We start from the raw sequence: 23,208 nt of genomic DNA on the forward strand, positions 1-23,208 counted from the left end.
TGGAGACATGCTCCATAGGGCTGATATGTAGAATGCCAGAAGCAAAGGCTTCACCCTCCTTTCTTCCTTTTCCCTTGGGAGATACTTTTATGTGTTATTGTTGGCCCCTTACATCTGCACCTTGTTTGGTGCCTCCCTGACCTTCAGCAGCACTCACTGGTGTGGCTTCTTGGCTTGCCCTGGAACCTGCTGCCTCACTGAGACCATGCCAGGTGGTCACCGGACTATGCTTGACCCCAGGAGCCTGACCCTGATCTTGATTCATGCTTAGCATCTTGGCTCCTTGTTGGTGAATCTGTTCATGCCTGCCTTAATTCCATGCTCCATTCCAATCTCCTCTTCCCTTTTGGAGTGGCTGGCCCTCATATCTCCCTGATGAGCAGCAATAGGCCCACAGCAGTTCAAATTTGCAAGGCTGTCTTTATAGCATGATGTCCAAAACTTCCAGATGAGGATAGAGTGTAGCAATAGTATTATACACTCAGTTACAGTCTAAGATGTCCAGCAAAGCCAGATATACCAACCTAGGGCCTATTTGCTGATTACAAATGCCCTGCTTGGCAAGCCCACTCTTACCCAGGCTGTGCCTCCTCTGCCACTGATGGCTACCAGCCCTATGAATTTTGCCATCAACCTATCTCAGGTATTGCCTACAGGAACACAGGAGGGTGAGCTGGAACATACTAGCTTCTTTCAGTGAATCAACTACAGCTATTACCACTTCTCCCTCCTAGGATTAAGGGAAACCAGATTTTGGCAGGCATCCCCAGCCAGCCTGGGGAGCAGCAGGGATAGAATCATAGCACTGCTGAGGTTGGGGAAGACCTTTGAGATCACCATGTCCAACCACTCACATAGAGTCTGCTAAACCATTACTACTAAATCATGTCCCCAAGAACCACATCCAAATATCTGGTGACTGTCACCGCTCTGGGTAGCCCTTTCCAGTGCTTGATAACCCTTTCTGTGAAGAAATTTTTCATAATATCCAACCTGAACCTCCCCTGGCACAACTTGAGGCTGTTTCTTCTTGTCCTATCACTTATTGCTAGTGAGAAGAAACTGACCCCCACCTCTTCCCAACCTCTGAGGTAGTCATAAAGGGTAACGAGGTCTCTCCTCAGCCTCCTTTCTTAAGACTGAACAACTCCAGTTTGGAGGTGTTCAGGAGGAGACTTGATGGGGTGCTTGGTGCCATGGGTTAATTGTTTAGGTGGGCTGGATTGGTTGATGGGTTGGACACGATGATCTTGAAGGTCTCTTCCAACCTGGTTTATTCTATGTATTCTATGTAGTTCCCTCAGACGTTCCTCATAAGACTTGGCATCAAGGTCCTTTGCCAGAATAGTAGGTCTTCTTTGGGTACACTCCAGTACCTCACTGTCATTCTTGTAGTGTGGGGACCAAAACTGAACACAGTACTCAAAGCGTGGCCTCATCAGCGCTGAGTAGAGAGGGACAATCACATCACTAGAACCGGTGGCCACTATTCCTGAGGCAAGCCAAAATCTGTTTGCCTTCGTAGCCACTCGAGCACAGCCGGGGCTCGCGTGGAGACGCAGGGCTCTGGTCCGGCCCGCCTTTCCCGACATCAGGTATTTATTTCCTTCTCGAGACAGGGGATCCCGCCCAGACTAAAAGACCCTGAGAAGCAGAGGCTTCCCGCCGCTCCCAGCGCGGGAACTCAGAGCAGGGCAGGGCGGCCCGGCCAGACCCAGCCCCGCCGCAGCGCCTAAGAAGCGCTTAAGAAGCCCCCAGCGACCCAGACCCGCGCTCCCTTGGCGCGGCCAGCACCACCCACCCCGGCTCGCCGCGGGTAGGACCGGACCAGCCCAGCTCAGCCTAGCCCGGCCGCGCATGCGATGTGGGGATTCACATTTAAAGGGCCAATGGTAGTAATACGCCGCTTGTGCTGCTGTGTGCTTGCCGTGTCCCTATCGCGGTGCCCCGGGCAGCCGGGCGTAGCTTGTGGGGCCTAAGGCGCATGCTGCGGGGCGGCAGTGCCGCGCCGAGGCTCGCATTCCTCTGCGGGGCCTCCTTAGCGCGGAGCGGGCGAGAAGCAGGGCCCAGTCCGCGCTGAGGGCAGGCCAGCGGGCGGGCGCTGGATTCTTCGGATTGCGGACGTCGCGGGCAAATAAAACACGCGGGCGGGAGGTTGGGCCGACCCGGCAGCGTTCCCGCTCCTGGGGGCGCGGGGAGGGCAAGGAGTGGAGCGGCTGCGGTGCCCCGCGCAGATGGAGCCCAGCAGCGGGAGCCGGGATGGGCCCGCCGCTACGCTGGTGGCGGCTGTGCTGCCGGCGGGCGGGAGCGGGGAGCGCCTGGGCGGCGCTACTCCCAAGCAGTTCTGCGCTGTGCAAGGCAGGCCGCTCGTCAGCTACACTGTGCGGGCGATGGAGAGGTAACGAGGCAGGGGCGGCTCGGCTCCGCGTCCGCTCCCTGCGGGCCTTCCCTTCCGCAGTCGCTAGGAAACCTCTGGCAGCAGCTCGCCACTCTGTCCTCAAGCCCTGGGTCTCCCTGGCAACACCGGCCCTTGGAGGGTTTGGTTTTGCGTTCCGGTGGGGTCTGGATCCCTCACCACCCAATCAAAGTGTGACAGGGTGTCTGGGAGCACGTTGGCCTGGTGCGGGCCGGGGCGCTCTGAGCTGCTGACTGGTCGGGCTCATTTGAGAGGTGCTGGGTGCTGTCTCCCGGCCCTACCTGGCTCTATCACTGACATCCCGGGCAGCTCTTCTTTCTCTCCAGTGCTGCCAATACCTTGAAGCTGTGTCACTTTCCACTGCTGTTGGAGATGTGTTAGAGGCCCTCAGCCTCAAAGCTTGAGAGTTTCGGTAGCAGCCGTGGCTGGTTTGGTGAGCTACATACAATAGCTGTTGGAGGCAGTGATAATGCTATCCAGAGAACTTGGAAGTAGGTCTGTTCAGCCACAGGCTTGGAGATAGTGTTCATAGTGTCTATAGGCCTCCAAAAAAAGGCTGACCTTTAATAGCATGATAATTGTGGCCTACAATGCAGCATTATGCATTGTAGTTCAAGGAGGAATGTACTGTTTTGACAGGAAGCTTGAATGTCCCCTTTAAGATATATTTATTGAACCAGAAACTGATAGCTCACATAGTGTAATGCTGCATGCATAACTTTTCTTCGTTGGAGCAAAGAATGTGAGTAACAGGATGGCAGGTTTTCCTTTCTGTGAGTCTGTTGAGTTCAAGGCATGTGACTGGCAGCTAATCCATTATTGTGAAATGTTAATATAATGTAAGTCTTGTATCTAGTGTCACTTGAAGCTGCAGATAGGAGTGGAGTGTCAGATGTGTGCTGGACATTTCTCAGAAGCTAGTAGAAGAAACCCCAGATTTTAGAAAGAATAAATGGAGAGGAATGGATTGTGGTATAAAGAAATGGAATTGCCAACGTCTCTCAAAGTTCTTTAGTCATGGAAACTTGTACAACATCAATATTGGGATTTTTCCATTCCCACACAGAGAGGCTTCCCTCAGGTCACTTGTTAATTTATGAAAGAAATATTGCTTGTTGTCTTTATTTAACTTTCAACAGCAGCCAGTCACAAAGCTAAACACATCAGTAAGCAAAACCTCCAATCCAGTTTGTCACAGCTGTAATTTTTGCCAAAATGTCATGGGAATCTACAGAGAAGAATAATATCCTCACTCAGTGTAGCAGAGACCTGGAAAAGAGAACAGAGTGAGGTCTGGGAAGGAAATTAATAGGAAAGTTGTTTTGGTTTTTTTTATGCCTGTAAGCTCTGAACAAATAACAGTTCTTTGAGCAACAGTATTATGTTTATGTCCTAAAGATGAAAAATATTAGAACTTTGAATTCTTACTCTACAGTCCGATTAGGTGTGCGGTCCCAAGCCGGTTGTGAGAGTAACAACCTAGCTTAACTTCCGGAGCGCAGTAGCTGGTGGCAGTGCTCTTGCAGACAGAGCTTTCTGCCATCTCTGTACTGAACTGGAATGTTGGCTGGTATGTATATGCATGGGGAGTTGGGAACAGATGTACTCCAAAGTGCAGAGTAGCTTTCATTTTCCCCTCAACACTTCTGACTCTTCAAACTGTAAAGGGGATGCCTTGTTCTTACTTTGTGCAAATGTAGGCACAAAAAATGTAATGTTGAGAAACTGCAGTTTGTCACCTAATCTATCACCCAGAAGTGGCAGGTTTTCTGTGTTCAGCTTGATACTCTCTTCCGATGTCTTTTTCTTTCTTTCTTTTTTTTTTTTAACCTCCTGTAATTGAGTGAGTCATTGACTCATTAGCCTGTGATGACTTGTATTGAACTGGTTGTCTCAGGTGCTGCACCTATATTTGAGTGTTTTTTTAAGCTGGAAGAACAGTAGCAACATACAGACAGAAATACATGAGCAAATCAAGAATTTGCAGCTGCTTTGCATGTGATTTTAAAACAGGAGAAAAGGATAAATTTTTTTACACTGTTCAGCTGCAAGTAGTAAACATCTTAAATATTGATGTGGAAAAAACTGGCAGACAAGAGCAGACATGAATGAATAAGCAGCACATCCTGTTGCATAGGATGACTGCATGTAGAACAGTGGCCTGCCAATAATCATCAAAGGTGATGCCCTTAGGAAGAGGAGGTGAGAAAAAATAGAGTGAGGAGAAATGGTTGTTTTTTATTGCCATTACAGTCATGCTGATAGGAAGGTCAGGCCTTGCCTTGACAATAAAAGTGTGTTAGAGAACTTAGATGGCTGGCTTTCCCATTGCATTTGTTTCTGCCTTTGACAAACTATGCAAGGCTTTTGCATCAAGTTCAATAACTAGAATGACATTCCTCCTTTTTGCTTCTGTCCTAGCTAGGTTTAGTTGTTTGTGTGTTGTTGTGTATTTGTTTGTCTCTTTTTCTGAGACAGGGAGGTATTGTAGTTCTGTGTGCACATGTGCACACATTTTATTAAAGCTATAGAGAGGAAAGCAGACTAAAGTCAACGTTGATCTTTCAAAAGTAGTTCTCTGGCAAATAAGCTGCTTCTATTCTTGGTGTGCCCATGTTTTACCAGTTGTTGAAAGTGTAGTGAAAGATTATGAAAGAAGAAAGCAGAGTTAATATGCTTACTGACAGAATAAATCTTTTCCGTAAAGCTTTCTAATGGCATTGTTTGCTTTGTTTACTGTAATGTAGCCTCTTAAAACAGGTAGCCTGATATAAAAAAAAACACCTCAACAACATTACCTGGGGAAGCTTTCAAAGAATTGCCTCTTTGGAAGTGTCTTGTGTAGTTTATTTGCCAAGTATTTTCTCCCAATTGCTGATGCATGCTTAAGGGAGGTTGTAGACAGGCGGATGTTGGTCTCTTCTCCCAGGCAGCCACCACCAGAACAAGAGGACAGTCTCAGGCTGTGCCAGCAGAGGTTTAGGCTGGATGTTAGGATGAAGTTCTACACAGAGAGTGATTGCCCATTGGAATGGGCTGCCCGGGGAGGTGGTGGAATCACCATGATTGGAGGTGTTCAGGAGGAGACTTGATAGTGTGCTTGGCTGCATAGTTTAGTTGATTAGGTGGGTTGGATTGGTTGATGGGTTGGACATGATGATCTTGAAGGTCTCTTCCAACCTGGTTTATTCTATTCTCTTCTAATACTGGCTCTACAGGTCATATAATTACAGTTTTGTTAAATGTATCTATTGTGATAATTCTTTTTGTCCTGACCTTATTCTTGAAATGGCTTATGAGCTACAAATAACCATAGCAAACAACCCAGTTGTTTAACTTTGTGAAGTTATCTTTATTATCATGCCTGACTGATCAGGAATAATGTCTTTCAGGAAAAAATGAATGGCTTCTGTACATGAGATGCTGAAAAATTAGTTAATGTACCTATGAAACTTTTCAGCTCCTATTTTGTAACATAAAAGATAGATATGTGTTAATATACATGCATGCCTCAATAAAGTAATAGCAAAGCTGTTATGGAGAAAGGAAATCGTGTTTGCATTCTGAAATTGCATGTTCCTGGGAATTCTTTTCCTCATTTGGTGCTTGAATATAAGTTCATCAGAAGAGTCTCTGTAGCAGTGAAAGATGGTATCTTAGACTACTAAAAGCCATCTCACAAATGCTTGGGCTTTTGCTGAGACAACTGCCAAATTTCAGTAGGTTATATGTTAAATAAGTTGTCACTGCTCTTAGAGTTGGGGAGAAACCAAGTGTGATTATGTAAGCCTTGTCTCAGATTTCAGGCTCAGCACTGGTTGGTGAGTGAACTGATAGAGGGTTAAACCCCAGTCACGTTTGTACCTGAGCACATACCATTCAGGTGATAGAGTCTCAGAGCATAATTAATTGGTTATTTAATTTCCTCTGCAGTTTGTTGGGAAGTCATGTAGTAGTTCAATCTGTTGCTCCTTTTCTTTGAGTTCTGGCTCAGCTAATGTAAATGTATGTACCTTTGTTCGAATTGTAATGAAACAATACTATTTCGACAAGGCAGCTGATCAGTCAGTCTGTAGGTGAGGACAAGAAACTGTTGCAGGAAACCAACATGTAGTCCTTTTTTGCTTCATTGTATTCTTTCTACTAGTATTGAGGTCTTCCCAAGGCAGATACAAAGTGATTATAACTCGGGTTGTTACCTGTGTTTCATGTGATCACACCTGATTTCCACTTTAGAACTACAGCTTCTGTTCAGTGGAAGCACAGCTTATGTTCTGTATTTAGTGCTTGTTGAAGCATGTGGGGGCACAGTATTCAGAATTTCTTGATGGCTGGTGCTGAATCTCTCTGAAGCTTGCATTTTCTTGATCTAATACTGCTGTTATGGAATGGAAAGGATGTTTACTTTTTAAAACTGTTTTTGATCAAGTCCCGAGCTTCTTGCTATTGTAGTATGAAATCATTATGAAGAAAAGGGTGTGTCAAATTGCAAAGGTAAAAAAAGGATCCATTTACTGCCAGACTGAGTGTATACTGTTGTCTTTCCACTTCATTAAAATGCTTTGCAGTATTTCCATAAACAGATCTTTAAAAGAATAAGCACCTCTCTTGTGCATGGTTCTCATTCATGAGAATTTGCAACATACTTTACTGAATTAGTGCTTTTCATGAGTTTTGGTGGGACATGTTAGGCTTCAAAGCATAAACTCTTCCTGTATCTAATTAAGACAGAGGATACCTTTATAGTCATATATGAATAAGCATCTCTAAATGTCAGATCTAATTATAGAACATTAGTCCAGAATGAGTATGAGGACATACTCAAGTTGATGAATGTGTTTCTCCAGACACAGGGTGGAGCTGTGACCGCATCCTGTCACTTTTCAGTGTATTGTACCACTGGAGGCCTTGAGCCATTCCGCTCACCCCGTGCAGAGATTTATCAGAAGCTGACCAGTACTTCTCCTCTTTTCCCTTCTTATTGGAAAGTGCTGTGTGCTACCCATTTGCTTCATAATCTGTTGTGTTTAACTTCAGAATGGGAAGTGTTGCTGCTCCTCTTACACAATCTCCAGTGAGTGTGCATACTGTCTGGTTTCTGCAAGTAGAAGTGCAGAGTTCTTGTTCTTGTTTAAGTGTGAAATAGCTTTTCTCGAGTTTTGCTTTATTTATATGACTCTTGATAAATTCAAAAGAAGGAACTGAGATGAATCAGTTGGTTTACTCTACTTCTGAGTGGAAGTCGTGGAGAGGTGCTAAATTTTATGGCTAAGTGTAGGCCTATGCTAGCCTGTGCCATCTGAGAGATTTGGAAAAAATTGTAATGAACCCATGGAGAATGACAGGTTGAACTGAAATTGGAAGCATATGACTTTACATTTGAACAACTTCAGTAATTAAAAAGTGCTGTATTTTCTGCCTTTGGTCATAATAAAATGAACATAACAACAAGTATTTTTCTTTTGAAGAATGCTAATAGCACTTCTGTTGATTTTTAATACTTACTTAAAAATAATTTAATTCTCTATGGAGTTCTATTATTTACAAAAGCAGGGTGGAAGATGAACTATGTGAAACAACAAAGCAAGGGGAGTGGTTTGTACCATAGACAACTTCACTTTTGGAGTAAGGGTAGTTTGTAGGCAGTGCTTTCTTCTGTTATTGCAGAAGCCAATTGTTTAAGCCTTTATATATCTGAACTGTAAATGTCTTATTTGTATATTTCTAACTGGAAGTATTTAGCACCTTAGTCTGTCTTATGTCTGCAGTTTTAGTTTCAGTAGTTCTACGGGTTTTAGTTGAGAGAATATCATAGTATCAGTCAGGGTTGGAAGGGACCACAAGGATCATCTAGTTCCAACCCCCCTGCCATGGGCAGGGACACCCCACACTAGATCAGGCTGGCCAGAGCCTCATCCAGCCTGGGCTTAAACACCTCCAGGGAAGGCGCCCCAACCACCTCCCTGGACAACCCATTCCAGGGTTTCACCACTCTCATGGTGAAGAACTTCCTCCTCACATCCAGCCTGAATCTCCCCACCTCCAGCTTCATTCCATTCCCCCTAGTCCTATCACTACCCGTGATCCTGAAAAGTCCTTCCCCAGCCTTCCTGTAGGCCCCCTTCAGACACTGGAAGGCCACAATTAGGTCACCTGGGAGCCTTCTCTTCTGCAGACTGAACAGCCCCAACTCCTCCAGTCTGTCCTGGTAGGAGAGGTTCTCCAGCCCTCTGATCATCCTTGTGGCCCTTCTCTGGACACGTTCCAGCACGTCCATATCCCTCTTGTAATAGGGGCTCCAGAACTGGATGCAGTACCATACTTATCTCCCTTCCTGGCTGGATGTGTAGGCTACACATGACTAATTTTATTATAGTAAACAGTGAGTTATTTTTGTAGTTGTTGCTACTCATATATTTGTCTGTCATATTAAAAAAATAGACAAATCAAACACAAACCCAAGAAGCCACTCCTGTCATCTGTGAAGACAGAAAGGGAATAAAAGAATTTAAGAACATTTGTTCTCTACATAGCATTTAGTAAATAAGACAAATAACTGGATTTGAATGATGGCTTTTGTGTTATTTTGAAGTGCAGTATGCCACATGTGACTGTAATTTGTATTCCTAAATTCCTTTGTCACAAGTATGACTTCAGCCAACTTCACTTATGACTGACTTTTATATTGTGGGTTGTGGGTCATTCTCCCCCCATATCATCCCTCAGTTATAGAGCTAGCTGGATAACTTGCAACTGCAAACTGGTTATTCGAAGCAAGTCCCTTCCCAAAACTCCAGTTACTTCAGTTGACATCCATGTATCAGTAGAGATCCTCCCGATGTAGCTCTCTTTCTGGCTGATGTGCTAATACACACATGAAAATGTGGACTTGAGTGCATTGAGAGATGTTTTATTTAGCCAGCCTGCATTTGTTTTGATATTAATTTCTTTGTTTCATGGAGATACTTATACTTTTACCTAGTCATTCATGTCTACTTTCTCTGGTTTTGTGCTGTTTCTTCTAGGGTAAGTTGGATATCTGACATAATTGTGGTGGTCTCTCCTGAAAATGTTGGAACAATGAAGGCTATCATTGAGAAATATGGCCACCAGAGAGTTACGGTAGTAAAAGGTGGAAGAACTCGTCATCGCTCAATTTTCAACGGACTGAAAGTGTTTGCAGAGAGTGAACTTCCCAACCATTTGCTCCAGAAACCCGAAGTAGTGATTATCCATGATGCTGTGAGGCCATTTGTTGAAGAAGATATTCTTGCAAAAGTGGTCATGGCTGCTAAAGAATATGGGGTAGGTACTACAGAGCAACACAACTCTGCAATCTTCTTCATACTGCACAATGTAAAGTTGTGATGGGTAAATAAGGATTTTTCAAGCAATTGTATTCATGTATGTTGATTTTTAATTAGAACAAATTCTGAATCCCCTATTATGCAGACAGATCAGCTGGGGAGAGAGAAATTTTAAATGCCACAGACATTATTTGCTGTGGGGAATAATTATTGCCATAGAGACTCAGTAAGAGATTAATCAGCAATTTGTTAGTTGAAAGGTAGATTGCATAATGATAGTTTACATTTTTCCCTGTAGAATTCTCCCCTAATGCTGGATTACTACACTGCTGACTTGCAAACTTTGTGTTCTTATCTAAGACTTGCATGCAAATCCTGAATAAGTGGTGGCAAGAGAGATACCTCTGTATTAATGATAATTTTTTCTAGAATCTGTAAACATTGCAAACTGCTGGGAAAGAGGGAAGAATTGTGTTGTCTTTTAAGCCCACCCAGCTAGCAACAAAGCACCTGACAGCTGCTTGCTCACTTCTACCATTCTTAGGTGGAATGGGGAGGATAAAATACCACAAAAGGTTCAAGGGGACAAGGGAGGGCTCACTCCTCTGTGTTTTGGTCACAGGCAAAGACAGATTTGACTTGGGGAAACAATCAATTTAATTTAAACAGAACCAGCACCACCATTCTACAAATTGAATCACAGCAGGACAATGAGAAACTGGCCTCTGTTTTTAAGAACCAGACCTTAAAAAAATGTAATTGCCTCCACCCTTCCCTTTTTCCTGAGCTCAGCTTTTAGGTTTTCTACCTCATCCCCACCAGTGGTAGGAGGGGGCAGGGAATGAAGGTTGTGGTCAGTCCTTCCTGTGTTTCTGCCACTTCTTCCTTCTCAGGGGGAAAATTCCTCACAGTCTCCCCCTGCTGCAACATAGTGTCTCTCCCATGGGAGACAGTCCTCTATCACAGCAATTGCTCCAGCACAGACTTCTCTGTGTTAACAATGGTCTTTGGGAGCAGTCCGCTGCTGCTGCTGCAGCATGGGGTCTCTGCAGGCTGCAGTTGGGATTTTGCCCTACTCTTGATCTCTAAAGCATTGCAGGTGCTCAACCTGCCATATCACCACTGGCCAGAACTAAAAGGCTGCTCTGGCACCTCTCTCTTTCCTCCTTCCTCACTGACCTCAGTATCCACATGGTTCTCTCTCCAGTCTCACTCTTCTCCAAAACAAAAGAACTTGCCTAACAAGTTTTTTTCCCCTCCTAAATATTCTCATCTTGGCCTTGGCCAGAGACAATTCAACTTGGGGGTGGGGAGATACTTGAATTGTTACAGGAACCATACCAGTAGACCCCTCTCCTGCTACGAAAACACTGCTAGACAAATCCAATGCAAGTTGGTAAAAGTTGTGTTATGCAAGTAAAATGGTGTGCATTAAAAGCATGCACTAGCAGCAAGAGGAACTGGTAGATGAACTGGCTGGCTGAGGCAGAGACATAAGAATTCATGGCTTATCCACAGGCTTGTTTGTGCAATTTATCTTTTACTTTGTACTTCACTGCTCCATCGATAAGACTGTAGAATGCTTTCCTTCTTTAAGGAGATGATTTGAAGTAAAGTCATTACTGATTGGATACTAGAAAGCTAGGAAAATTTACCATTAATTGTATTTTTTTTTGAGAAATGAGGTAAGATATAAACTAGCTGGCAGGCAATGCACACCTTTGATAATGGAATAAAGAGCCCATAGGTGTTTGCTTAGAGCTTGTATTTCCTTAGAGCTCCTACACTCTTTTTTTTGAAAGCTCATAGTATAAATTAGGATTGTGCTACTTGTTAAAATGTTTATTATGAAAATAAAATTGTGCTAGGTCTCTCAGAACATTGTTGAAAATCTTAATATATTGGGCTTCTTACTGGTCAGCCTGTACTTTTGTAGACAGGCTTAATGAGAAATGGCAATAAATAGCAACTACTCTATAGTTTTCAGTGATACAGAACACAAGCTTGCAGTCATTAAAACTTGAATTCTGTTAGAATTTTAACAAGGTCTTTGACCAGTCTCATATAAAACAAAAATAGCATTACAGAACTGATTCTCTGCCAAAGAGTTTGAAATGTACCTGCTTTGTAAGTCTGGTTTAAATGAGTTTGGAGAACAGTAGAAGAATGTGCTGATGTTGGTTGAAATGAGAAGTAGCTGTTGTCTGAATTTGTTTCTGTTTAGGTGTCTTTGTGTGTTATGGTAGGTCACATCTCATTTTTCTTTGTGGTTTAATTTTTTTTACCTTGTTGACTTTTTTTGGAAGTTAGTATTTTTTTTTCCCTGGTTTTCTTTTTATTTGGGTAAAACAGTAGAGAGCCGAGGCAGTCACTACTGACCTTCTCAAGGTAACATACTCTAGTTCATCTGATCTACTGACTAGTAAGTTGGCTTACCTAGATCAGTGAAGTGTAATTTGATCTCAAAAAGGTGATCTTAGACATTTGTCTTAGTCTTTTACATTGTGTAATGTCTATCTGAAGTGTGTGTGGTATTTATTGGCTTAGTGTTGGCTTAGATCCACAGAATTCCGTGAGGTTAGGCTGTCAGACAACTGGACTCCAAAAGATGTTAGCTGTGGGCGTTACCTGAAAGTAATTGAATTTAGGAGCTTGAGAGGAACTTAATTTCATGTAACAAATTGAAAAAGCTTCCTTCCAGAGAGAGGTGGCTCTCTTCAGAATTCTGTAGCTGTCAAGTGAAGAACTAAATGACTGGAAAACTAAGACTGTTTCTCAAAACTTACTTGCGTGGTTTGAATATCAGAAAAAAATTGGTCAAGAGAAGCTATCCTCTTTAGTTCTTCCTATAGCCAAATTCTTTGCATATCTGGAAGGGAGTAATTCCTTCAATCTTTCAGTACAAAAAGTAATTACTTCCTCTTGCATTATGTAGAAAGGTACAAACCCTGGCAGAAACATCGTATGAAATCACTAGCGTAATAGGACTAATGCAGTATTGTTCATCTGCATACCATACAGGTAGCATAATTATGTGACACTTTCATGTTCTTTACCATGGCAATTGATCAAGTAAGTTATTGCACTTCTAGCTGCCAATTGTTAGACAAATAAATTATTTTATTACACTTACTAATCAGTTTGTTATTTGCCTGCAGGAATCAAAATGTTCACCTTATCCAGAACTAATAAATTATGCCTTAAATCCCCTAAACAATCCCTTGATTATGTGAAAATATTAGTTTGTAACCAATTAAATTCCATTTATGTTCTGGGGGTAATTTTATAATTTAAATGACACGTTTCTAGAAACAAATCCTTTATTGCTAGTAAAAGCTGGGGAAAGTGGAAGCTTCAGAAGGCAGCAGTCCAAAGCCTCTAGCATTATTTCGTTGGCAACATAGCATTTTAAACAACAGAACTAAAAAGGAGGAAAAAATCGTACAACAGGAAAAAGAAATCAGGAAGGCGAGGAGGAACGTGTCAGTTCTGCTGTTGAGAGCTTAAAAAAAAACAAAACAAAGACACATACACTCAAAGAATTTTGGTGGCTAGCAAAAGCTGTACTTTCAAATCTAGTTTATTTCTCTGAAAAGACTGAATCAAAACGGCATTCATAGAATCTGTTTTCTGGAAGCTGTCTGACAGAATTACTTTATTGTGTACTTTATCAAGGATCTGAAGAAAGCATACATGCCAATACAGATGTACAGTGCTACTCAGTTTCATGGACTCTTTGTTCACATACATAATCAGTCAAAATAATACCCTTAGACAGGAAATAATACATATTATGCTCAGCCCATGCCTGAGTTTACTCAGCCTCCGTGCTGTGGTTACCAGTCTTGCTGGAGCAGAAAACATGCACCAGTGCACATGCTGTTCTTTTGCTTAGTTAGGTAGCAAAATAAAATGCTTTCTGTATGACTGAGTTGCATTAGCAGCTGAAGGTGAAGGAGGACTTGGGTTGGTAAATAGGCCCATCTGGTATGTTCAAGGCAATATACTTGAATGGGGACACCACTGCTGGAGCGGTTCTGCTTCCTCTGTCCTTTATTCTTCTTCTCTTAGAAGCAGTTATTTTTTTATGTTATTTCTTCTGTCTTTGTTATATATGAAATATTTTGCATGTGATTTTTTTCCTTTTTGTTGTGATCAAAGACTGACTTTAGCTAATTATGAAGGCTGCATCAGTAGCAGACCATTTTTCCTTCATTTATATATTGGGTCACCTGAAGTCATCCTGTACCTGTATTCTCAGAGGTTCTGTGTTCATTTCATACTTTGGGGTGCTCCTGCTGTCCTGTCACTGGTGCTTGGTGCAAAAGCAGAATCAAGAACTGATGGCATATTGCCATCTTGATATTCCATTGATGGAATAAAAATAATGAGTTCTGCAGTTTACATTGATGTAAGTCAGCCTTCTAAAAATACATATTAATGAACTGCAGGGGTGTTATGTAGCAATTTTAGAAGACAGTGCTTGAAGAGCTACAATGTTGTGAAGATCATAATCTGTTCACTAAGCCTGGAACTGCTCTGAATGTGTGGAGAAATGAAGTGTGATTTCTTTTTTGTTCTGCTATTAGATTACACATTATTCCTTTTTCAACTATCAGAAAAATCCTGATGCTTCCATCTCTTATGTTATTATTGATCCCGTAGACAGCTACAGCCTTCTCACCCAAGCCACTTTCTGTGTTGAATGGAGAAGTAATGTATTGTTAGCAAATACTTGAAGTCTTTGTCCTAACAAGATAGTGTTTGGTGTTAGGAAGGCACTTGTAAGGGGAGAAGCAACTCTGTTCCCAGTTTCAGTTTAAGCAGTTTAGATAATTCATTGCATTCATTAGAAAGGATGCAACTCAACCAACTGAAATAAGTAAATCAGAGAGAGAAACTTAAATTATAGTCTCCCTGTCTTCCTTGCAGCATATTTGTGTTGTACCCAATACAACAACTACTAGGAAATTATTTTAAAACAGAATTTAACTTACATTCTCACATTGTTTTGCTTCTGGAAGCTTACACATACAGTAATTTTTACCTTAGTTGTTTGGGTTTGGTTTCTTTTGGTTTTGGTTTATTTTGGGTTTTTAGGTAGGATTCCTGGAAATAAATTTTGGGCATAGCTTTCTGTACTGAAGTGGTTGCTGAAGTAATTAATGTGTATGAAATGTACTTTTAGATTTAAGAGAAGCTGTATGCATGACACTGCTGTTGATTTGAGGCTAATTTGTGTGCTTTGGTTGAATAAACTATATGACTTTGGAACACAAATCAGCCTGTAGCAAAAATGTGCATATTTAATCACTTGGGTTTCTCCTTCCTGCATCAGTTCCAAAGAGTAAAGAATAGTTCTTAAAACAAGGGACATCTCAGCTTGTCCATCATGTGTGAGTAGCTGAATAAATGCCTTGGATCGTGTTAGCCACTTCTATAAGGCATGATTTTGAGCCACATTTCTCTGGTGAAGGACTAGGTTTTGCACACTCTTCCACATGTTTTTTTCCCCCCCCCCCCTTTTTTATCAAATGTTTGAGTACAAAGAATTCGTGAGTTTTCATCCATAAGTGCCCTCAGCTGCAGTTTGTGATCTGAGTGTTTGTGGCAAGGGCAGCACCAGCCCTGCTGGTTTGGTGAAGCTTCTGAAAGCCAACTTGGCCTGTTTCATATGGTGTAATAGTTTGCTGGACTGGTTCTGTGTTTATCCTGCTGTTTCCAAGAAAGTAAGTGGGTTGTGATGCAGATAGAACTAAAACTGCCTTGAGGAGCATTGAAACTTGTAGGAGAGAATTCATCAGGTATCAGGTTCATACATACATGTATTAGAGTTGCTGTTTGAGCCAAATGTGCGTAGTAAAGTATAACACTCCATTTTACAAGGCCTTTGATAACAGAGAAGGTCTTAGATGAAGCTTGTTTAAAGAGGTGACTTAAAATTTTGAGTCTAACAGGCTGTAAGAGAGACAACCTTAAGTGCAATGATTCCTGCAAAGAAAGCAGTTCCAAGAGAAACAGCTGAGTGAATTCAGAAGGGGGAAGCACATTTGATAAGCAGGTGCAGAGTTGCTTAGGGAATTGCATTACAGCACATGATAGTGCCTGTGGTTTTTGGTTGCTCAAAACTGTGTGTATGGGAAAGAGTTATTAATTAAATGCTGCAGTTTTGCATTTGGTTGATTAAATTGTGCAAGAGTCCTCCTACAACATCTCAAGATTTTTTTTTCTTCTTTGTAATGATGCAAATCATGTTTAATGATGCACAGTGATATCAGTAGCCTTCACGTCATGATACTCATGATTTTGCAATGATGTGGACTATCAGGAGGTAAACTATGACTTCTTAACTGTAGTTGTAACTCCTATGACAGTAGCTTCAAGATTTCGACTCCGCTGAATACAAATGGTAGCTTCTCTTACTCTAATGTGCAAAATCCTTAGTGGCACAGGGTGCTCTCACTGAGAGCTTTTTGGGATGTAAATCAGTAATTAGGGTATGAAAGATGGCTTGCTGGCTGTGAGATTATTCATTACTTGTTAGTGCAAGATCATGCTGTGCAGTCAAAGTAAAATAAATATTCTTGATAATTTTAGAGGCAAAATGTTTGATTTTGTGCTTCATTTAATTTTTATAGCAAATGGTCTGTTTAATTTTTGACACCTGGATTTGCAGTATAGCACCATGTAGAACAAGACAGTGCCAGTGGCTCATCTTACTGGTGTTTTATGCTGAGTGCCTAAACATTAAGTGGTAAATACAATTTTAAAGCAGTTTGGACAATACTGAAAAGTACTGACAGCATACTGGCTACATGGTTTGCTTTGGAATGTTTAAATTGCTTAGAATGACTTTAACATGATACAGAATCCCTACAACACCTATTGCTGTCAACCCAAGAGATTAAATATGTTGTAAGAGTCTTTTGAAGCACTATACCAGCATGTACTGCTCTTCAGGTGGGAGATGCTATGTGTGGTCTGGATTATGTACTATACATATACTAATATGGGTCTTTGGTGGTATTATGCATATTCATGCAAACTTTGAAGTACTTCAAAATAATCTTATCATGAAGAAAGCAGAACCTTAACAAATGAGAAGTTGTTGAACATTGCAGTCATTACCAATCATTGCACTGCACAAAAAGTAACAAAATATGTTAGCTAAGGTAATAAGATTTTTACTTGGCTAATAATACAATAAAATGTATTTCATTGAATATACAGTACTGTTGTGTTTATGGAAAACACAGACTTCCTTGACCATTCTCTTATTTCTTTCAGGGAACATCATGTATGCCTTCTCCTAAGGAATGCACTACAAGAAATGCCATATAATTTGTATGATGTCATTAAAAATGTACTTTAATTTTGATAGCTTTTGTAATTTTACTCTTCATTAAAAGGAATTAACCAGATTTATTGCAGGGATTCCTAATACAAGAGCAACACAAATGAAATTCTTATTTTCAATCTGCTTTTTGAAAAGACACTGATTTTAATATGAAATCAAATATTTGTATAAATAAGTTATTTGCAGTATCACATTTTGCTTTTAAGTGTATATGTCAGAGTGGCTGGAGCGTGGCCAGGTAGAGAGGGACCTGGGGGTACTGGTCGATGGTAGGCTGAACATGAGCCTGCAGTGTGCCCAGGCAACCAAGAGGGCCAATGGCATCCTGGCCTGCATCAAGAACAGTGTGGCCAGCAGGAGCAGGGAGGTCATTCTGCCCCTGTACACTGCACTGGTTAGGCCACACCTCGAGTCCTGTGTCCAGTTCTGGGCCCCTCAGTTTAGGAAGGATGTTGACTTGCTGGAGCATGTCCAGAGAAGGGCAACAAAGTTGGTGAGGGGTTTGGAACACAAGCCCTATGAGGAGAGACTGAGATCTGGGGTTGCTTAGCCTGGAGCAGGGGAGACTCAGGGGTGACCTTATTGCTCTCTACAACTACCTTAAGGGAGGTTGTAGACAGGCAGAAGTTGGTCTCTTCTCCCAGGCAGCCAGCACCAGAACAAGAGGACACAGTCTCAGGCTGTGCCAGGGGAGGTTTAGGTTGGATGTCAGGAAGAAGTTCTATACAGAGAGAGTGATTGCCCACTGGAATGGGCTGCCTGGGGAGGTGGTGGAATCACCATCATTGGAGGTGTTCAGGAGGAGACTTGATGGGGTGCTTGGTGCCATGGTTTAGTTGTTTAGGTGCGTTGGATTGGTTGATGGGATGGATGTGATGATCTTGAAGGTCTCTTCTGTTCCTTCTCTAAGCAGCTCACTGTCTGTTCTTGGGTTTGCCTTTTTCACTTCCTGTATGTTCCTGAGCTTGTTGTGTTGGTGTTGAAAAACTGTAGCCTGTGATAGGCCTAGCTCTGCTTTCTTCCTCAACCTCATATGTTTTTTGTTGTATGTACCTATTATGTGTTTTGGAGTGGAATCTTTTTTGTTCTCTGTTTGAAATCTTAATTTTTCCTCAGAAAAACTTTTAGAATTTAGCATGTTGTTGATTAGATCAAAAGTATATTTACTAACACTTAGAGGTAAATGCCTTCAACACAGAAGAACAGAAATTATGTCAAGTAAAAAAGAACATATGCAGTCTTAATTTACGAGCAATGTTTCTGTTACTGGTAATCTGTTGTTTGCTCTAGCTGACTTTTGAGGCTCTCACATGTCTTGATGTACATGGACTATCCCTAGTTACTCAGGTAGTATGTTCTGATAAAGGTGACCTCATTAGAAGAAGTGTTTTCTTTTTCTTAAACAGTGTCATAAATATACATTACATTTGTTTTAGGGATCCTGTGTCTTTGAAGTCAGTTCAATGTACAACATAGTGTCAGCTCATTAATATTGGATCAAAGTGTATGTTAAATTTCTGATTAAACATCCTCTCTTTTGCAGCTAGGAATAAACACAATTATAACAATTATATCTTCTTCCTTCCTGGTGTTGGTTTAAGATTAACGTGTGCCCAGTTTTAGTGAGTTCAGCTATTGCTCCTAGCCAGCTGGGTAAACAGACTTTAAGGAAATTGAGTGAAGTTTAGCATACAAGTCTTTTTTCCTAGTGTTCAGAACTCCTTACATCTGTTCTAATTAACCTTCTTTTTGTCTGGCTGATGATTAGGCTTAATATCTGTTACACCAGGCTTGTTTAACATTTCAACCAGTGCTGTCCCTGGGCAATTAAAAGCTGCCAGTACAAATATGTCAAGATAGCTGAAATTGGACTGGTTGGTGATACTGCCTACCAAGAAGAAATTTCAGTTTGTATCTCATTAATGAGAATCAAAGATGATAGAATGAAGCTGGAGGTGGGGAGATTCAGGCTGGATGTGAGGAGGAGGTTCTTCACCATGAGAGTGGTGAAGCCCTGGAATGGGTTGTCCAGGGAGGTGGTTGGGGCGCCGTCCCTGGAGGTGTTTAAGCCCAGGCTGGATGAGGCTCTGGCCAGCCTGATCTAGTGTGGGGTGTCTCTGCCCATGGCAGGGGGATTGGAACTTCTTTGTTTCAAACAAGGCAGATACCTGATAGAAACAAGGTAACTTTTTTCTTCAGCCTTAATCTCTCATGGATGTACAGCCCAAATTGCAGATGGTGCTTGTCAGAAGAGTGAATAAGTAAAAGGAATCCTGTCCCCACCACAGCACTGCCACACAAATTATGTCTGTGCTACATGTGTGAGTTTGTGGGTGAAAGTATGATATGTCCTGTCCATTGGTGTTTCTGCATGATATGGGAATATGGTGTGGTCTGCTGATCTTCACTGAGTCATCCTGGTTGACTGTAGTCTTGACTGGTCCTTCAAGAGGGGTGTGCACCCGAGGTACTGGTTTGGGAGAGTCTCTTGGACACAACAGGAGTTATGAGTCAGATGGTGATGTTTGAGTTGAACCTATGCAGCCAGACTGCTGCCATGCCTGGTTGTGTAGCGAATAAGTGGGTTCTGTATGCAAAATGAGGTTATGAACTCTGAGCTGATCCAAGCCTACATATAGTTCACAGTTTGGAAGTTTGTCTGCGTTGTGCATAAGCATGTGTTCACTTCTAACCTTAGAAAGCTTGGTACATACAGACAGATTGAAGCTTATCCATTACTTCTGTAATGGAATGATTGCTCAGTTTGTGTTGTTACTTTCTCTACTTGACAGGGTGCTTGGTTGCATGGGTTAGTTGATTAGGTGGTGTTGGATGATAGGTTGGACGCGATGATCTTGAAGGTCTCTTCCAACCTGGTTTATTCTAGTCTATGCACTGAACTTTTCCATCCAAATAGAATTGTTTGCCAGGATTTCTGTAGGCTGGAAGGGGAAACACTTTTAAAGTTTTCTATCTCTGCAGTGGAATCAAAACTTCTCATAGATTGTGACTTGTAGTTGTAGAGGAGGTAAGCTTGGCAGCAGCTAGATAAAAAATGCAGAGGAGGAAACAGAAGGAAAAAAAGATGTGGTGTTTCGGTGCTGTACCTTGAATGTGCTTTGGAAGAAATTGTCCATCTGCTTTATTTTACAAAGATAGTTGGATGACTCTTTTATTATCCATTCTTCCCTTCAAATTTATGATATAAAATATTTTAAAGCAGCATCCTCCTAAATATGTGAAATATTTTAATCTTATAATTGAGTTTGAGTTTTGCTTTGAAGATGCTGTTAGATAAATTTGTCTCTACTGAAAGATATCTTATTTCAGTCCTAACTTAAGTAGTAATTACTGAATGTGGCTGAAGCATGTTAATTACTGTAGATACAATTAGTTTGAGTGCAGATGTCTGAATGGAAGTGCATGTTTCTACCTGTTTCTTGCATCATAGATACTGTGTTTATTTCTCTATATTTGTACTGCAGTTGGCTGTGAATGCCCTTCATGGCAAGTAGTTTGATCTGTGCAAAAATACTTTGCCTATAGTAGCATGTGGAAACAATTTGATGGAATCAAATGGGAAGAAATTAATAATAGTTGTTTTGAGCTTTCACTGGTTCACAGACAGACCCAGTTAGGCTGAAATCCTGAGAAGGTGGTAGTGTTTGGTAACATAAATAAGCTTTCACCTAATAAAAACCATTCCAGGACGTGTTTGTAAACTCTCAGGTACCTAATTTGTTGAAATTACCATTGTTATCATATGAAGAGTGTGCTCATGCAATCCTTGTCTTCATGGAAAAGTGAGATAAAATCATTTATATATTTGCCAGACTCACCGCTACAGAATTGACTTTAATGGAGTTCCAAGATGGATTTATTTGTCCTGCTAAGTATGACTAGCCCCACAATCTCCAGCATATGGTTTCAAAGGAGTTAGGTGATTTGAATTGATGAAAATATATTTTGATGTATTTCTATTTCCAGCATATATGTGCAAGATAAGTCTGGGTTTTTTTCTACAGCAGAATGACTTGGTTAAGTACTACTTTGCTTGGAGTTGGAAACAAGTCTGACTCAAAAATTAAAATTAGCAAATAGGAATATTGAGGAAACATGTCGAAACATTAGAGTAGGGGCATGCTTTTAGAGATAGCAATCATAAGCTGTATTTGTATCCATTTGATATCAGGCCTATTCCTAGGTAATTTTAGCACATATTGAAACTGATAGGTTCAATTAAGGCACCTAGGGAAGAATAACCCCATGCACCAGCACAGGTTAGGAACAGCTCTGCCAAGAAGGACCTGGGAATTCTGGTGGTTAACAAGTTTGCCATGAGCCAGCAGTGTGGCCTTGTGGCCAAGAAGGCCAACAGTATTCGAGGTGCATTAAGAAGAGTGTGGCTAGCATGTTGAAAGAGGTTCTTCTCCCCCTCTACTTTGCCCTGGTAAGACCACATCTGGGGTATTATGCCTAGTTCTGTGCTCCTCAGCTCGAGAGAGACAAGGAACTACTGGAGAGAGTCCAACAGAGGGCCACAGATGATTAAGGGACTGGAGCATCTGTCTTAATGAACTTAGACCTGAGCTCTTTAGCCTGGGAAAGAGAAGAAAGAGTAGATCTTATCAGTGCTGATCAATATTTGAAGGGTAGAGGACACAGTCTCAAGCTGCGCCAGGGGAAGTTTAGGCTTGAGGTGAGGAGAAAGTTCTTCACTGAGAGTCATTCATCATTGGAATGGGCTGCCAGGGGAGGTGGTGGAGTCACCATCCCTGGAGGTGTTCAAGAGGGGATTGGACGTGGCACTTGGTGCCATGGTCTAGTCATGGGGTCTGTGTTGATAGGTTGGACTCAATGATCCTCGAGGTCTCTTCCAACCTTAGCGATATGTGATAAAGGGAGAATGGGTCTGGGCTCTTTTCAGTAGTGCCCAGTGACAGGACAAGGGGAAATGTGTGAAAACGATAACACAATTTTTACTTAAATATAAGGAAAAGCTGCTTTAGTTGGAGGGTACCAAAGCACTGAACCAACCTGCACAGGCTGGAGGTTGTGGAGTCTCGTAATCTGGAGGCTTTCAAAACCTGCTGAAATGTGTTTCTGTGCAACCTGTTCTAGGCAAACCTGCTTTAGCTGGAGGGTTTAGCTGGATCTCCAGAGATCCCTTCCAACCCTTACTCTTCTGTAATTCTGTGAGTTAGGATGATTGAAATACAAAATATACATTTTTCTTAATGCTGCTAGATAGCTAATAAGATAGAAAGCATAGGAAAAATGAATTTCAGGGGAGATTGAGGCTATGAATGGTGAAGTGTTGGTGTAGTTTAAGTAGGAGGCAGTCATGATAGAGGGATAGACTCTATAAAGTTTCAGGCTGTGATTCTCATTTGTGTGAAGGTCAGGTTGCAAATTTGCTGTTTAAGTGAACATTGTGGGTCTGCATTAGTACTTGGGGCCTACTGGGGTCAGGCATCTGCCAAAAACATTGCATAGTTGTTTTCCTAGTATGCCAGCCTGCAAGATCTGTGGTTATCTGAGCTTGTTACCACACTGTTGTAAAACAAAAGGAATTGTAGTTGTGGCATTGTTGCAAGAATCTTGTGCCACTGCATTTTTTTTTCTTCTCCCCCCCCCCCTCCTACTTTGTATCATTAAACTTGTATCTATTTAGTGTTCTGTTTCAACTCTGGCAACCAAAAGTGACCAGGTCATTGATGTAGGTGTGTTGGTTTTTGTGGTCTTTTGGAGCTTCTAGTTTTTTGGTAACTGTTTCTTGGTAGGTTGTATTCTACATATGGAGCGTTGGTCTCGGCTGAATAATGCACTGTGTGTTGGGGGAATTTGTATGCTGGGTCATTCGGAGTGGCTGGAGAGCTCCCAAACAGAGAGGGACCTGGGGGTGCTGATCGACAGCCACCTGAATATGAGCCAGCAGTGTGCCCAGGTGGCCAAGAGGGCCAATGGCATCCTGGCCTGCATTAGGAATAGTGTGGCCAGCAGGAGCAGGGAAGTCATTGTGCCCCTGTACTCTGCATTGGTTAGGCTGCACCTTGAGTACTGTGTCCAGTTCTGGGCCCCTCAGTTCAAGAAGGACATCGAGACACTTGAATGTGTCCAGAGAAGGG

At 41.9% G+C, this 23,208-nt stretch overlaps 1 protein-coding gene across 3 annotated transcripts in view; it reads left to right on the plus strand.

Moving 5' to 3' along the window:
• Positions 1-1,905: 1,905 nt before the first annotated feature.
• The window catches only part of CRPPA (CDP-L-ribitol pyrophosphorylase A), a 111,872-nt gene continuing 90,569 nt past the window's right edge, over positions 1,906-23,208 (plus strand). The window contains exons 1-2 of one of the 3 annotated variants that reach the window (XM_068152495.1): positions 1,906-2,398; positions 9,442-9,721. In XM_068152495.1, the coding sequence (XP_068008596.1) occupies positions 2,235-2,398; positions 9,442-9,721 (444 nt within the window). In that variant the 5' untranslated portion in view covers positions 1,906-2,234. The remainder of the gene's footprint in view (positions 2,399-9,441; positions 9,722-23,208) is intronic. The other 2 variants (XM_068152493.1, XM_068152496.1) reach the window with 2 other exon arrangements.

The sequence above is a fragment of the Melanerpes formicivorus genome, unplaced genomic scaffold (assembly GCF_026170545.1).
Source record: "Melanerpes formicivorus ecotype bairdi unplaced genomic scaffold, bMelFor1.0.p_v2 SCAF_23, whole genome shotgun sequence".
In the NCBI taxonomy this organism is placed as follows: Eukaryota; Metazoa; Chordata; class Aves; order Piciformes; family Picidae; genus Melanerpes; species Melanerpes formicivorus.